The sequence below is a fragment of the Anomaloglossus baeobatrachus genome, chromosome 2 (genome assembly GCF_048569485.1).
Source record: "Anomaloglossus baeobatrachus isolate aAnoBae1 chromosome 2, aAnoBae1.hap1, whole genome shotgun sequence".
Classification (NCBI taxonomy): Eukaryota; Metazoa; Chordata; class Amphibia; order Anura; family Aromobatidae; genus Anomaloglossus; species Anomaloglossus baeobatrachus.
The window spans coordinates 328,352,688-328,368,690 of NC_134354.1; the positions used below are offsets into that span (position 1 = coordinate 328,352,688).

Genomic DNA, 16,003 nt, shown 5'->3' on the forward strand with positions numbered 1-16,003 from the left:
AAAAACGGGGTGCCTGTAGGTCAGTATCTGCGTCTCAGACGCAACTGCACGGGGATGCGGATTTCCGACATGAGGCTAATTTGCTCACAAATAGATTTCGTGCCCGGGGATATCCTAAGAGGGTTCTATCTAAAGCCTACCAACGTGCGGCTTCAGAATCTCAGGCGTCCCTGACTGTGGCTACTCCCAGGTGGACGGATGATAAGGTTAGGTTCATCACAACCTATAATGATCAGTGGGACAGAATTAAACACATCTTACACAATCGATGGCCAGTTTTGACCACAGATATACAGACTTCAGATGTCATCCGCCCGTTTCCCCAGATTATGGCACGCATGGCACCGAATCTCAAAGATCTCATCTCCAAGAATCACTTTGTTAGACATGTGACCAGACTCCATCGGGGGATCATCCTCAGAGGATCATTTCCCTGTGGGGATTGTAATGTGTGCAGCTTTATGCACCCCACCTCCAACATCTTTTTGAATCCTCAGGACTCCAAAGAACACGCCCTTACCAACTACATTAACTGTAAAACCAAAAATTGGATTTATTGCTTCTTATGTCCCTGTAATAAGGTCTACGTGGGACAAACCACCCAGGAATGCAGAAAAAGGATTCAGAAGCACTTTTCGAACATCAATTTGGCAGCCTCTGACCTCAAAAAAGGCAAGTTCATTACTAGTGATGAGCGAGTACCAAAAAGCAAGGGTGCTCGAGGCTCGGGCCGAGCATCCCAAGATACTCGTGTACTCGGCCCGAGCACCGAGCCCAATGTTATCCTATGGGAGACCCGAGTATTTTTATGAAATGACCCCCGGCAGCATGTAGAAACCTTAAAAATGTCAGAAAAGTCTCAGAAGAGTGCTCAAATGACATGGCAACAGCATGGGGAAGACCCCTTGAAGCATTTATCACTCAAAAGTCCCAGCTGTGAACAATTTTGTCCGAGTTTTACGCCATTTTTACGGACTCACCAGAAAACCTTCCAAAATGACACCAAAATGAATTTTCATGGCGGAAATGTTAAGGGCACATACCCAATAGTGAGATAGAGCTGGTGTATGTTACTTTTTGAGATTATTACATGAAAGATTTTACGTAAAAACATTGTGTGGCACTCCGATGTCCAAAACGCACGTTTTGTGCTTTTTACTAGCGATGTCGGTCATTTATTTTTTCATTCTATCTCCCGTCGGTCGGTCTCGCTCTGTCGGTCTCTCTTTGTCTTGTCTGTCCCCCTCTCACAGTCTGTCGGTCGTTCTCCCCCCTCTTTCTTACTTACTGTTCCCCGATCACTGCTGTGGCGCTGCACAGCTGTTCACTAAAGTCCGGCGGCTTTTCCTCTTTTGAAAAAGTCGGCCGCTCATTAAACAATCTCGTATTCCCTGCTTTCCTGCTTTTCGGCGCCTATGATTGGTTGCAGTGCCCCCACGCTGAGTGACAGGTGTCTCACTGCACCCAATCACAGCAGCCGGTGGGCGTGTCTATACTGTGCAGTGAAATAAATAATTAAATAATTTAAAAAAACGGCGTGCGGTCCCCCAAATTTTAATACCAGCCAGATAAAGCCATATGGCTGAAGGCTGGTATTCTCAGGATGGGGAGCTCCACGTTATGGGGAGCCCCCCAGCCTAACAATATCAGTCAAGCATTGTTGACCTTAGGGAGATCAACATATCCACTGCGGAGACACCATCACGTGTTTCTCAACGCAGTGATTCTAGAGCATTGCCCCCTGGGAAGTATGCAAATAAGAAAGCCGCGGAGACACCATCACGTGTTTCTCAACGCTGGCAGGAAACTAGCCAGGTCTTTCACCGGGAAGGAACAACCACGGGAAGGGCAGTCTCCAGTCAAGGAGACCACCTATACCAAACATGGTATCCATCCACAGACAGCCGTTTCGGGGTATTTGCCCCTCATCAGTGTGGAGTAGGAATCTGGCTAGTGGGGGCAATGCCTAGTATAAGACTACTTAAGCAAGCATTGTTGACCTTAGGGAGATCAACATATCCACTGTGGAGACACCATCACGTGTTTCTCAACGCAGTGATTCTAGAGCATTGCCCCCTGGGAAGTATGCAAATAAGAAAGCCGCGGAGACACCATCACGTGTTTCTCAACGCTGGCAGGAAACTAGCCAGGTCTTTCACCGGGAAGGAACAACCACGGGAAGGGCAGTCTCCAGTCAAGGAGACCACCTATACCAAACATGGTATCCATCCACAGACAGCCGTTTCGGGGTATTTGCCCCTCATCAGTGTGGAGTAGGAATCTGGCTAGTGGGGGCAATGCCTATTATAAGACTACTTAAGCAAGCATTGTTGACCTTAGGGAGATCAACATATCCACTGCGGAGACACCATCACGTGTTTCTCAACGCAGTGATTCTAGAGCATTGCCCCCTGGGAAGTATGCAAATAAGAAAGCCGCGGAGACACCATCACGTGTTTCTCAACGCTGGCAGGAAACTAGCCAGGTCTTTCACCGGGAAGGAACAACCACGGGAAGGGCAGTCTCCAGTCAAGGAGACCACCTATACCAAACATGGTATCCATCCACAGACAGCCGTTTCGGGGTATTTGCCCCTCATCAGTGTGGAGTAGGAATCTGGCTAGTGGGGGCAATGCCTAGTATAAGACTACTTAAGCAAGCATTGTTGACCTTAGGGAGATCAACATATCCACTGCGGAGACACCATCACGTGTTTCTCAACGCAGTGATTCTAGAGCATTGCCCCCTGGGAAGTATGCAAATAAGAAAGCCGCGGAGACACCATCACGTGTTTCTCAACGCTGGCAGGAAACTAGCCAGGTCTTTCACCGGGAAGGAACAACCACAGGAAGGGCAGTCTCCAGTCAAGGAGACCACCTATACCAAACATGGTATCCATCCACAGACAGCCGTTTCGGGGTATTTGCCCCTCATCAGTGTGGAGTAGGAATCTGGCTAGTGGGGGCAATGCCTAGTATAAGACTACTTAAGCAAGCATTGCCCCCACTAGCCAGATTCCTACTCCACACTGATGAGGGGCAAATACCCCGAAACGGCTGTCTGTGGATGGATACCATGTTTGGTATAGGTGGTCTCCTTGACTGGAGACTGCCCTTCCCGTGGTTGTTCCTTCCCGGTGAAAGACCTGGCTAGTTTCCTGCCAGCGTTGAGAAACACGTGATGGTGTCTCCGCGGCTTTCTTATTTGCATACTTCCCAGGGGGCAATGCTCTAGAATCACTGCGTTGAGAAACACGTGATGGTGTCTCCGCAGTGGATATGTTGATCTCCCTAAGGTCAACAATGCTTGCTTAAGTAGTCTTATACTAGGCATTGCCCCCACTAGCCAGATTCCTACTCCACACTGATGAGGGGCAAATACCCCGAAACGGCTGTCTGTGGATGGATACCATGTTTGGTATAGGTGGTCTCCTTGACTGGAGACTGCCCTTCCCGTGGTTGTTCCTTCCCGGTGAAAGATCTGGCTAGTTTCCTGCCAGCGTTGAGAAACACGTGATGGTGTCTCCGCGGCTTTCTTATTAACAATATCAGTCAGCAGCCGCCCAGAATTGCCGCATACATTAGATGCGACAGTTGTCGGGGTTAATAAATTGGTGATGAGGGACTTTGTTATTGTTTTTTATTTCTAATAAAGGATTTTTCGGGTGTGTGTGTTTTTTAACTGTAATTTACAGATTAATCATGGAAGGTTTCTCGGGGAGACGCCTGACATGATTAATCTAGGATTTATTGGCAGCTATGGGCTGCCATTAACTCCTTATTACCCCGATTTGCCAACGCACTAGGGTAAATCGGGAAGAGCCGGGTACAGTCCCAGAACTGTCGCATATACCGAGTACCGAGTAGTGACAAGCATACTCGCTCATCACTATTCATTACATATGTCGCAAACCATTTTTTGACCCACCATCAGGGGAGTACACGAGGCATTCGGGTGGTGGGTTTACAGAGGTATGTTGGTAACGGGCGGGGAGGCTCTTGTAAAAAATGGCTTCTACAACAAGAATCCAAGTGGATCTTTCATCTTCACAAGGTCGCTCCTGCTGGTCTTAACGAGGAACTCCTATTTACAGGCTATTTGGGATGATACCTCTGGCGATATATGCTCGTTCCAGTTGCCATCTAATAGTCTGTACTCTACTACTTTTAGGTCTTGTGCAATTCTTTAGTCGTTGATAATCTGTCTACGCTGGCCTGGTCTTTTACAGAGACAATTGGACTCTGCCTTGGATATCCGTCATCCTCATACAGGAACAACATCGTGGGATCCTCGACATATTTGATTTTCTATCGATGGATTTCTTTCATCTCCCACCTCGCAGTATGCATCCGGAATGACTACTACCCCGCACACTGTGGATCCTTCGTTTGCTCCCTCTATGCCGGACTGACTTCCCCTGCATCTAAACCACTCTGGGTATACATATGTATATATATACAATATAATAATTATTATATATTTTTTTTTATGTCAGTTCTCACCTGAACCAATTGTAATGCTTCTTGACCATGGTTCCAGTTGGTAGCATACGGTCGGGTACCAGGGGCGTAACTACCGCGGTCGCAGGGGTCGCGATTGCGACCGGGCCCGCAGGTTAGGGGCCCGCGCTGCAGATCAGCAGCCGCTCCTGTCAGTGAGAGCGGTTCCTGCATTTTCAGTAGCAGCGGCCGGGCAGCGTGAGCTCTGCCCCCTCCAGTCTCTGCACGTGAGTACTATACACTGTGCTGCCGGCCTCTGCAGGAGATATAACAGGTGAGGGCAGCAGCGCAGGCTGTATATACTCTGCTTCCCTTCCATCGCTCTGTGCAGTCACCGACAGCGTCTGATTGTTTATTTACTGATGTGCGATCATGTGGAGAGGGGTGAGCTGTGGCAGGAAAGTGCATCTGACCTTCTTTACGTTCTATGTTATCTTAATGTAATAATGTATGCTGCTTTGGACACTTTGGGATTTGGGGGGGGATGAGGCTGATCAGGTGATGGGGGCCAGCCCACAGAATCAGTCACACTGTGAGCAGAGGGGGGGGAGTGTTTGCAGCAGTTTGATGAAAGCCGCACAGCCAGGTCCTGTATCTAAATCCAGCTAAATTACTGTGCACTGCTCTGCTACATACACAGAAGACCTTGTGCACACGTGGCTTTTTTCATGCGTTTTTCCTTGCTTTTTTAATCTATAAAAGCAAGGAAAAATCATCTCAGCAAAGTCTGAGAATCCTGACTTGCTGTGCCCACGCTGTTTTCTTGCAGTTTTTGTTGCTGAAAATAGAAGCAGCGTGTCAGTTGTTTCTGCATTTTTTTCCTGCTTTTTAACCAATTGACTTCAATGGAGTCAGTGAAAAATGCAGGAAAAAACGCATGTGTAATGCCCACGTTGAATATTTGTGTGTTATATGCTTTATTTGACGTCACTGGGGCTCCCTGCAGCCATTTCCTTATCTCAGTCTTTACTGCAGGACATTACTTCTGGGAAGTCCAGTGATATCACAAGGTGAATCGAGTTCATGCCTGCGGATCACTGGGGTGTCCTGCAGATCCGCCGCCATGAACTCAGTTCACCTTGTGATGTCACCAGGGTTTCCTGCACCTAGGCCTTGTGGTCTTTACCACGGGACCTTGTTGCAGGGAACTCTTGTGATGGAGGTGCCCTGGTTTGTGAGGCGATCCATACTTCAGGAAACCGGGGTCATCATGATGATGACCCAGGGTTGCCATGGCAGTGATCGGATCCCTGTGATTGCACTACAGGGACCCGATCGCCAGAGAGGGGTAAGCGATTCCTCTCCCTGCCTTCTGAATGTAGCAATCACATTGATTGCAGCATTTAGAGGGTTAAACTGCCAAGAGCGGCACGGGTACTGCTCCTGGCAGCGAGAGCCAGGACCTGGCGACCGCGGGGGTACAGCGCTTGAACCCCCATGATTGCCATGACTAAAAAACGCTCAAAAAGAAGTAGGTGAAAAAACACGCAAACGCAATAAAAAATGCTCATTTTTTTCAGTTGCTTTTTTTTGTTCCAAACATGCGTTTTTTATGTGCAGATTTTCTGCACATAAAAACGCAATGTGAGCACATGGCCTAAAGTAGATTTGATGCAGTATGTCCTGGGAGGGTGCTTTATCTTTACAATACGTGAGCTGACTTCAGCAGCCAATAGTTGGTGGTTGGGGTGAGGAGAGCAGGCAGGGGCCTAACAATCACAGACGCAGAGATTGTTACCAGGCCCAAAGGTACAGGGGACACGCCGACCCCAGCTCCTACTTCAGCTGGATGAGCGTCTGAGGGCTAAAATGCATCACAGCACATAGACCCGCTAGGTCCCTGCACTGCGATACACGCTGCCGGGCAAACAGTGGCTGGCAGCTGACGTCCATACCGTGACTGGGGGCAGAGCATGGTAGTACTGTCATGCTCTATAGCACGCACTCCGATGTCAGCTGCAGGCCACTCCGCGCTCGCTACAGAGGACACTTGGTGATGTGGGAGCAGAGGCTAGATGAGTAGAATTTTTTTAAAATTATTTATATTTTTTTAATTATGCATTAGAGACAGGACAGGATTTAAAACGCTACAGGTGCCCATTCATCTGACCAACGTCCGGAGGGGGGCCCAGGTCCAACTTTCGCACCGGGGCCCATCACACTCTAGTTACGCCACTGGTACAATATATGCGTTCCACTCAGGATGATTGGCTCCTCTGTCTATGGTGGTGGCCTTGAACCATCTGCGGTTTCTGATGTGTACTTCTGCATACCATGCGCTTTTTTTGCTTCACAGGTTTTTCATGTGTGTGCATGTGCTTATCTGTGGGTGCATGAGCACACAGATGCACCATTACTTGGTTTTATTTCTGCTGTCTTTTGGTATGCTCATATATTTCAGTTGTGTTTTTATTTCATTACTACCATTCCCACTTCTGTTGGGCATCTTCCTGGTGCCTATATTTATGCACCTCCCCAGTTCAAGTTTAACCCCATGGGTCTGGTAGCACAGACTCCCTCTGCTTCCCAATGTTTTTAGGCTCTCGCTTATTTACTCAGCCATTCTTCCTTATATTATGTTCCGGCCCCGGGGCCCTTAATGTGCGTGCAGCGGCACATGCAGACACAAATTGTCTGCATGTGCGGTTTCATGTTCACACTACTCCCATTTTGTTTATTCTCCTTGCATATGTTTGCTATTTGGATTTGTTACAATTGTCAAATTGTGGGTTTAATATAAACAAGATATGTGCTTTGCTTTATCTTAGCACTTTTTGCTTTACCCGATTTAACCTGTCATGCTGCCTATGCTCTTTTTACCTTGCGCGATTAGCGCCCCCTGGGTGCAGTTCATCTTTGCACAAATCCATGTTATTACACTGTTTTTGGCCTGTCCCGCTACCTGTCCGTCCCCCCGTCAGTGCGCATGCGCGCACACTTCCTGGATCCTGAAGCCGGCGACGCCGTCGCATCCTGACAGGTGATCGCTATGTTATTTGCGTTTTGTATGTATTTAACCTGTCTTAACTTCTCCACTCTCACACTTTCCCTGACGAAGCCGCCTGCGTGCGGCGATACGCGTGGGGCTGCTGCACACCCTGTGACCCTGTATCTACTATTACAGCCTCCTATCCTTCACAGGTCCCCTGCCCACGTATGGAGCATACTTCCTGGCCTTGCTTTGCCATCCATCTATGTTGAGCCACTGGATCACGGCTCCCCCTCAGGTGCTACCCCTTGCCAGGGTCCTTGTTTCTACACCTGGCCTTTCCCAGCCCTATAGGTGTCAATAGTACTGGCTTGCCTGCTATTGTATATGTATCCTACATTTCCAGGATTGCATTTAAGAGTGCCTGTATATACCTCTTATAAAGTAAGCAGGATAAGGCATTTCTCTTGGTGAGTGTCTCTTTGCTCTTGCTACCCTTACAGAAATTACTATTGTGTTTATTGTCCTGTTCATATATATTTATTTGTGCAGGGGACCTAGATACTGCAAGTGTTAGCTGTATCTAAACAATTATGTATTATTACAATATGGGGTCATTGTTTATCTCTGGTCACTGGTTGTGCAGCCTTGTCTTTTAATTGTTTTTAATCTTTATTCAATAAAGGTTTGCTATTTTTTCACATTGGGCTGTGCTCAATTATGTGCAACATCTTTCTCTTTGTTCTACATTGCTCCTTGTGTTGCACTTGTAGCACCCCTGCTGGTTATATTTTTTCATTGTGGTGCGCTCCCCATTTACATTAAACCAATGCGGACTTAAGAGATTGAGCAGCGATCAGCGATGATGTCACTCAGCTCAGTTGCGGGCACCTCGTGTGGATTACGTCGGAGCTGCAGGGGTGTTTGGGGTTAATAAAGTGGTGAAAGAGGGTGTTTTTTTTTGTCTTTTATTTCAAATAAAGGACTTTTTTCGGTATTTGTGTTTATTTCTTTTCACTTACAGATTAGTACTGGGGGTGTAAAGGACGTGCCTCTGTTGTAGAGATTAGTGAGAAGTTCTGGGTCCCTTTACCTTGTGAGACTCTGCTGATTAAATATATTCCCTTTCCTTTGGGGAAGAGAGGGTTAAAGTCAATTATCTTTCTAGCAGCTTCTGACTCCTGGTCAGGTGTTTCCGGTTTGGATCACTCCCAGGCCCTATATATACCCTCTGCTTCCAGCAGAAGGTGCTAGTTATTTCATTCGTTTGGAAGCGTGACCAGAAGGTGTAAGGAGCTGGAGAAGCCCTTTCTGCTACTTGCTGTGTTGGCTGTAGCATTGGAGCTGACTGCAGGAGTCTATGGTGTGTTTATTGTATGGTGTGGAAGTTTCCCGGTTCTCTGTTTACTTCCGCCGCATTTTGATCACCAGTCAGGTAAAACCAGGCAGCTGGGGGATGAGATTCTCAGCGCGGTAAGGCCCAAGCGTTCAGGGCCCCCCATGCTAAAAACCACAGCCTACAGCCGCCCCTGGAAATAGCGCATTGTTTTTTATCGCCATTTACAGGCGCCTTACCCACCTCAACCAGCTGCCCTAATGGCGGTGGCACACTGGATAATAAAGGGGTTAATACCAGCTTTGTATTAGCAGCTGGTACTAACCCGAAATCCATGGTGTCATGCCAAATTAGACATGGCCACCATGTATTTCTAATAAACAGTAAAAAAAACATAACACAGAATTTTTTTTTATTAGGAATAAAACAAAAAAAACATTTAGAGACTCCATCTTTATTATAAAAAAATCCTTAGTCCAATGTATTCCACAAGTAGAGCATTGTCAGCTCTGCTTCATCACTGTAAATACAGCATCTTTATAGAGTGAGAAGCAGAGAGCATTGTCAACTCTGCTTCATCACTCTGCACAGACAGCATCTATACAGAGTGAGAAGCAGGTTGACACTGAGGCCGGAGTTTCTCTTATTTATCACTCGTGCAGTCTCGCATTGGTATCACCCGGCACGGACTGACACTCTCCGGACAAGAGCGCTCCTGTCAGTACAGTGTGTGGCCGTACTGGGTGATGCCGATGTGACACTCACACAGTGACAGTCAAGGTTCAATCGAGTCCAAGAGACATGGACTCGGGTGAACCCTGACGTCACTGCGAAAACAGCCGAAAACAGCCGAAGACTGCTGAGTGACAGCAATGCAGTGAATACCCCCGGAAGTTAATAATCGGACCTGGAAGCAGAAGCGGCAGAGAGACAGCGGCTGAGCGGGTCTGCAGGACGCGTCGCGGGACCTGTAAGTATAATCATAATGTTTTTTAATAATGTGCTTTTTATTTTTACAGGCCCTGGACCCGAACTGGACCCGAACTGTAACACGAACTTCCCAGGAAAGGTCGTGTTCGGGATTGTGTACATGATCACTATGTGTTCGGCACGAACCCCGATTTTTACATTTCGGGATCGCCCATCACTACCCAGCTCTACTTAATAAAGTTTACAGTTTTAATCAGGGTTTCTTTTTGACTGTAGTGAGTAATGCATATGTGTTCATTTCCCAGCAAAAAATATATCCAGTAGTAAAGATGCTTTAAAAAAAAGAAGTTATATAACTTACCAATAAAGCTGTATTAGCCGGTGTTCTGACCACTGATACAAAAACAGTGTTGATCGCCATTATTGGCACCCTTAATGTTTTTCATAGACTGTACAATATCTTCTGAAATAAATGGAAATGTACCAAATTTACAGTATAGCCTCAGGATTTTTAATTTGTGCTCCAAATTTATACAATAATAAAACATTGTCAACTTACATGTTGCAATTTCAAAGAAGAAACAGAATAAACAGCATGTGCAACAATAAAGGCACCCCTAATTAATACTTGGTTGCACACCCTTTGGCAGTAATGACAGCCTTCAAACACTTCTTGTAGCCATCTATAAGCTTCTTGCACTTCTCAGCTAGTATTTTCTCTCACTCTTCCTTTGCAGTTTGTTCAGGCTCTTGAATGTTTGCAGGGTTCTTTTTCCCAATGGCAGATTTCAGCTCACCCCAAAGATTTTCAATGGGAGTAAGGTCATGACTCAATGCTGGCCATTTTACATCAGTCCATTTTTTCTTTTTCAACCATTCCTGTGTACTTTTGCATGTGCGCTTTGGATCATTGTCTTGCTGAAGAATCCATGATCTTCCACTAAAACCAAGTTTTCTTACACTGGATAGGACATTGCGCTCTAAAAAAATCTCTTGCTAATTCTCTGATTTCATGATTCCTGTGATACGGTCAAGGTCTCCAGTACCAGACGCAGCAAAGCAACTGCACACCATTATGGATCCTCCACCATGTTAACTGTTGGTAGGGTGTTCTTTTCCTTATACGCTTCATTGTGCCATCTCTAAACAAACTGTTGCTTTGATTTGCCAAAAAGGTCTATTTTCATCTGTCCACAGAACATTTTCCCAGGAGGATTGTGGTTTCTCAAGGTACTTTTTGGCAAAAATCAGTTGTTCCTTTTTATGTCTTTTATTCAGCAATGGTTTCTTCCTTGGCTTTTGCCCATAAAGTTCTGCTTGACTTACTGTGCAGTGTATCGTACTTGTTGAAACCATAACTAGAGAAGAGCCACCCCCCTAGAGTTCGAGTTTGGTTCGTTGAACGGAGGACAAGTTCGTCGAACGTTCGCCGAACGTTCGGCGAACCAATTCGAACCCCATTCAAAACAATGGCAGGCATACACAAACACATAAAAACACATTACACATGTACACGTACAGTTAATAAACATTCCCATTACACTTACAGGTCCCCGCGACGCGTCCTGCACTCTGTCTCCCACCGCTTTTCCTTCCGATAATCGCTGCATCCTCCTAGTAACCAGCACTGATGATAGGACCTTCCGTGACGTCAAAATAGCATGTCACCAGTCACGTGTGTATTATCTCATTGCCTACAGACTGGTCACATGGCTAGACATCATGCTAGGTCCTGTCAGTGCATCTCTCTGGTACGCGGTGCTCATTTGTGCATCTCTGTGTACCGGCGAGATGCTCTGGCACATGGTCGGCTTCCCCGATCCTACATGTGGGCGCTCTTAACAGAGTCAGCCCACATGCAAGCACTGGCTGCCACAGCTGGTGAATTGCGGCACCAGGAATCACGTGATCGGAGCACCGTTGCTATAGTAACCGCCTGTCAGCGGTGACGTCACTGCTTACAGCCCGCAGCCTCTGCTCACTCTGAGTGATTAGACTGCATGGGGAGCAGCAGCGTCTTCCTCCCATGCAGTGCTGTCTGATGTAGCAGAGCTGCATGGGTTGAAGGAGAAAGAAGACAGAAGACCAGGATCGTGGAGGGGTGACAGGGAGTAATAAACATGGAGTCTCTAAGTGTGTCTGTGTATTTATTTCTATTAAAGTATTTTTTCTCTGTGTGGTGTCTTTTTTTTAACCCTTTATTGCAGATTCTTAATGGCTGGGTCAAACTTGCCTGACATTAAGAATCTCTGGCTTAATACTAGCTAGTAAAACAAAGCTAGTATTAACCCATTATTACCCAGCAAGCCATCCGGCTTCAGGACTGCTGGAAGAGTTGGAAACAAGTCCAGATGATGGCGCTTCTATGAAAGCGCCATTTTCTGGGGCGGCTGCGGCTGCATTTCACAACAGAGGGGCCCAGAAAGCTCGGGCCAACCTGTGCTGCGGATTCCAATCCCCAGCTGCCTAGTTGTACCTGGCTGGACAAAAAAAATGGGGCGAAGCCCATGTCGATTTTTTTTTAATTATTTCATGAAATTCATGAAATAATTAAAAAAAGGGCTTCCCTATTTTTTTTACTTCCCAGCCGGGTACAAATAGGCAGCTGGGGGTTGGGGGCAGCCGTACCTGCCTGCTGTACCTGGCTAACATACAAAAATATGGCGAAGCCCACGTCATTTTTTTTTTTATGCTAGAGAGAGAAGAGAGAAGAGAGAGAGAGAGAAGAGAGAGCGAGAAGAGGAGAGAAGAGAGAGAGAGAAGAGGAGAGAAGAGAGGGAGGAGAGAAAAGAGAGGGAGAGAGAGAAGAGAGGGAGAGAGAGAAGAGAGAGAAGAGAAAGAGAGAGAGAAAGAGAGACAGAAAGAGAGAGAGAACAAGAGAGAGAAAAGAGAAGAGAGAGGGAGAGAGAAAAGAGAAGAGAGGGAGTAAGAGAGAAGAGAGAGAGGAGAGAGAGAGAGGAGAGAAGAGAGAGAGGAGAGAGAAAGGAGAGAGAGAGGAGAGAGAGAGAAAGAGAAAGAGAGAGAGAAAGAAAAAAGAGAGAAAGAGAGAAAGAAAGAGCGAGAAAGAGAGAGAGAGAGAGCGAGCAAGAGAGAACAAGAGAGAGAAAAGAGAAGAGAAAAGAGAGACAAAAGAGAGAAAAGAGAAGAGAGAGGGAGAGAGATAGACGAGAGAGAGAGAGAAGAGGAGAGAAGAGAGAAAGAAGAGGAGAGAAGAGGAGAGAAGAGGAGAGAAGAGAGAGAGAGAGGAGAGAAGAGAGAGGGAGAGAGAGAGAAGAGAGAGAGAAGAGAGAGAGGAGAGAGAGGAGAGAGAAAGAGCGAGAGAGAAAGAGAGAGAGAGAAGAGAGAGATGAGAGAGCAATGCAGCCTCATTCCGTGAACTGCTCCGATTTTAGAGGTGTGGCCCGCGGCTCACAGCTGATGTCCGGCTCCTCCCCTCAGTGCATAATTAAATTAGATTATAATTATAAATAAATAATAAATTATAATTTAAAATAAATTAAATTCTTTACCGGGGCGGCTGGGACTTGAACTCGTGAAGTAATGCTTATAGGCAGTAGCTCTAACCATTGAGCCATTGGCTCTAATGAGACACATAGGAAGATTTGGTTATCTTGACCTCTACATTGCAAAGTGAAGTCTCCAGTGACAGCGTGGCTCACTTCAGGTGCTGCGTGCAGAGGACACAGAGCGCTCGTGTTCTACGGGGCTTCCTGTCATCTTCATGTAGCAGAGCTGACAGTGTCGTGTGGATTACTTTGGACCTGGATTGTTGTTTAGGGATTAATAAAGAGGTAAATGAGGGTTTTTTTGTCTTTTATTTCAAATAAAGGATTTTTTGTTGTGTGTGTTTATTTACTTTCACTTACAGGTTAATCATGGAAGGTGTCTCGGGGAGAAGCTTGTCATGATTAACCCCGTTATTACCTCGATTGCCACCGCATCAGGGCAATTCGTGATGACCTGGGTAGAGTCCCGGGACTGCGGCATTTCCGGGCAGCTGCTGGGTGATATTGTTAGGGTGGTGGGCTCCCCATAACGTGGTGCTCCCCATCCTGACAATACCAGACTCCAGCCGTGTGGCTTTATTCTGGCTGGTATTAAAATTCGGGGGAACCGCATTTTTTTTTAAAATTATTTATTTATTTTACTGCACGATAAAGACCCGCCCAACGGCGGCTGTGATTGGTTGCAGTGAGACAGCTGTCACTCATCGTGGGGGCGTGTCTGACTGCAACCAATCATGGGCACCGGTGGGCGGGGAAGGCACGGAATACCTGATTGAATAATGAAGCGGCAACCATTTTCAAAAGAGGAAAAGCCGCCGGAGATTTGTGACAGCCATGCAGCGAGGCGCCCGTGATCGGTGAGTAGGAAAGAGAGAGGGATTGTGGTGGGGACGCATGACGCATGCAGATACGCAACGTGCGCACATACTTACTGTGAAAAGCCACGCTTTTGGTGATCGAACAGTTCTCGAACGTAACTCGAACTGCCGAACTTTTAGCAAATCGTTCGAGTTCGTCGAATGACTCAAACACCCCCCAAAATCACTCGAACATGAAATTGGCAAACCGTTCGACTCGAACATCGCTCATCTCTAACCATGACCCCAGACTTTTCCAGGTTGGCCTTCAGGTCTTTGGATGTTTGACGTGGTGTTTTTTTCCACCATTCGCACCAACTTTCTAAGACATCTCTTGTCAATTTTCCCCTTTCCCCCACATCCACGTAGGTTCTTAATGGTTCCATGCTTGGTAAACTTCTTAATAAAACATTGTGCACGGTTGACATACTCTTTGAAAGTCTTGTGTTTGCTAATATCAGTTTCGATGTCCTCAGACAGCTCTTTTCTCTTCACCATTGTGACAAAGGACTTGTAACTGTGACTTTTTAAAACTCAGAATTTATCATTCATTGGCTAATTCATGTCACATGGACACCGACAATTTATCATAGGTGATTCTCATTTGTGATATACAACAAGTGAGTCAAAATGTGTTTCCATACTAATTTACTGTAAATGGTGCCAATACCAGTGTCACAGCAAGCTTTTATGTTTTTCTATTTTTCCCTCCCATTGTTTTCGTTTTAAATTGTTGTTTGTCATTTGCTCTTTTTTTACAAGAGTGCTCTATACATAAAAGCTGCTTCACTTGATTCCTTTTTTTCAGGAGATATTCCACATTATGTACTTAAACTTCATGGGTGCCAATAATAATGAGCAGGATTCTACAGTAGTAATTTATATAACTTACTATTTAAAGCTTCTTTACCTCTGTTTTTCTTCTATAAGACTTGTACACACGACCTTTAATGGTATCCATGTTTTTTTACTTTAACAGGCGTCTAAGAGATTAAGATTTAAGGTTGTTTTTTGTAATAAATAGAGCAAATTTTGCTCACGTGTTTTGAGTTCACATTTTAGTAATCGTGGATGAGCTACGATACCAGATAAAACCTATGTTTTTCTGACCTCATACAATTCATTTAAGTTCCTTTGTGACAGATGCTAGGACTAAAGTCTCAAAGAACGTCTAGAAAAAAGCAGTAATCCATATTTTTGCATTACTATATTTACAGCCACATGACATTTTACCTAATTACTGTTGTTTTGATTTCACCCTCCTCAGAATCCTCACTGTCATAATCCCCATTCAATTCTTTGTCTTCCTGAGCCCAAGTTTGGTCCCATTCACCTGTCAGAACAAGTTTTTCAAATTATTAATAGTGGATCACTCTTTTTACTAATAAGTTAAGAAGACTTGTGACCCACCTCTGGCTTTCTTCTTCCGCCTGATTGATGCCCTAACTATATCCACTCCGCCAACTTTACCCCAAGGACGTCTTGCCCTGACATCACTGAACCAGTCTCCGGACAGTCTTTTTAGTACACAAGGATCTGAAAGAGATGACCGTAGTTTCCTGTAGAAAGTGAGAAAATGTTGGTATATTACTATTTTGCATTATGGCTTCTAAAACGGAAAGGTAAAGAAGAAGCATGACCTAGATTATTTTTCTAATTTGAATGAGATACCAATAGATACTTTTTTCTAACTTGTTTATATTCTCTGATATTTTTTTTTAGCTTATACATAATTATAAGGTAGATGTGTACATTGAAATCATGGGGGCCCCATAGCAAAGTCATAGCAAAATTGCCACTACACAATCCCGCTTAAAAATGGGCGTATATGTGGCGCCCTGGCCTAGCCAGGTCGTCACAGATAACATACAAACACCCCCACCCCCATTAGACAGGGACACCAGCCAAACACAAAACCCTTGTTGCCTCCCTCCAGGGTCTGATGT

The 16,003-nt window shown here is 45.7% G+C and overlaps 1 protein-coding gene across 2 annotated transcripts in view; it reads right to left on the reverse strand.

Annotated features, from left to right (window-relative positions):
• Positions 1-16,003, reverse strand: part of SYTL1 (synaptotagmin like 1) — a 492,061-nt gene that overhangs the window by 177,023 nt on the left and 299,035 nt on the right. For both annotated transcript variants that reach the window (XM_075335915.1, XM_075335916.1), the window contains exons 3-4: positions 15,468-15,616; positions 15,291-15,390 (exon numbers count right to left, since the gene is read on the reverse strand). In XM_075335915.1, coding sequence (XP_075192030.1) covers positions 15,291-15,390; positions 15,468-15,616 — 249 coding nt within the window. The remainder of the gene's footprint in view (positions 1-15,290; positions 15,391-15,467; positions 15,617-16,003) is intronic.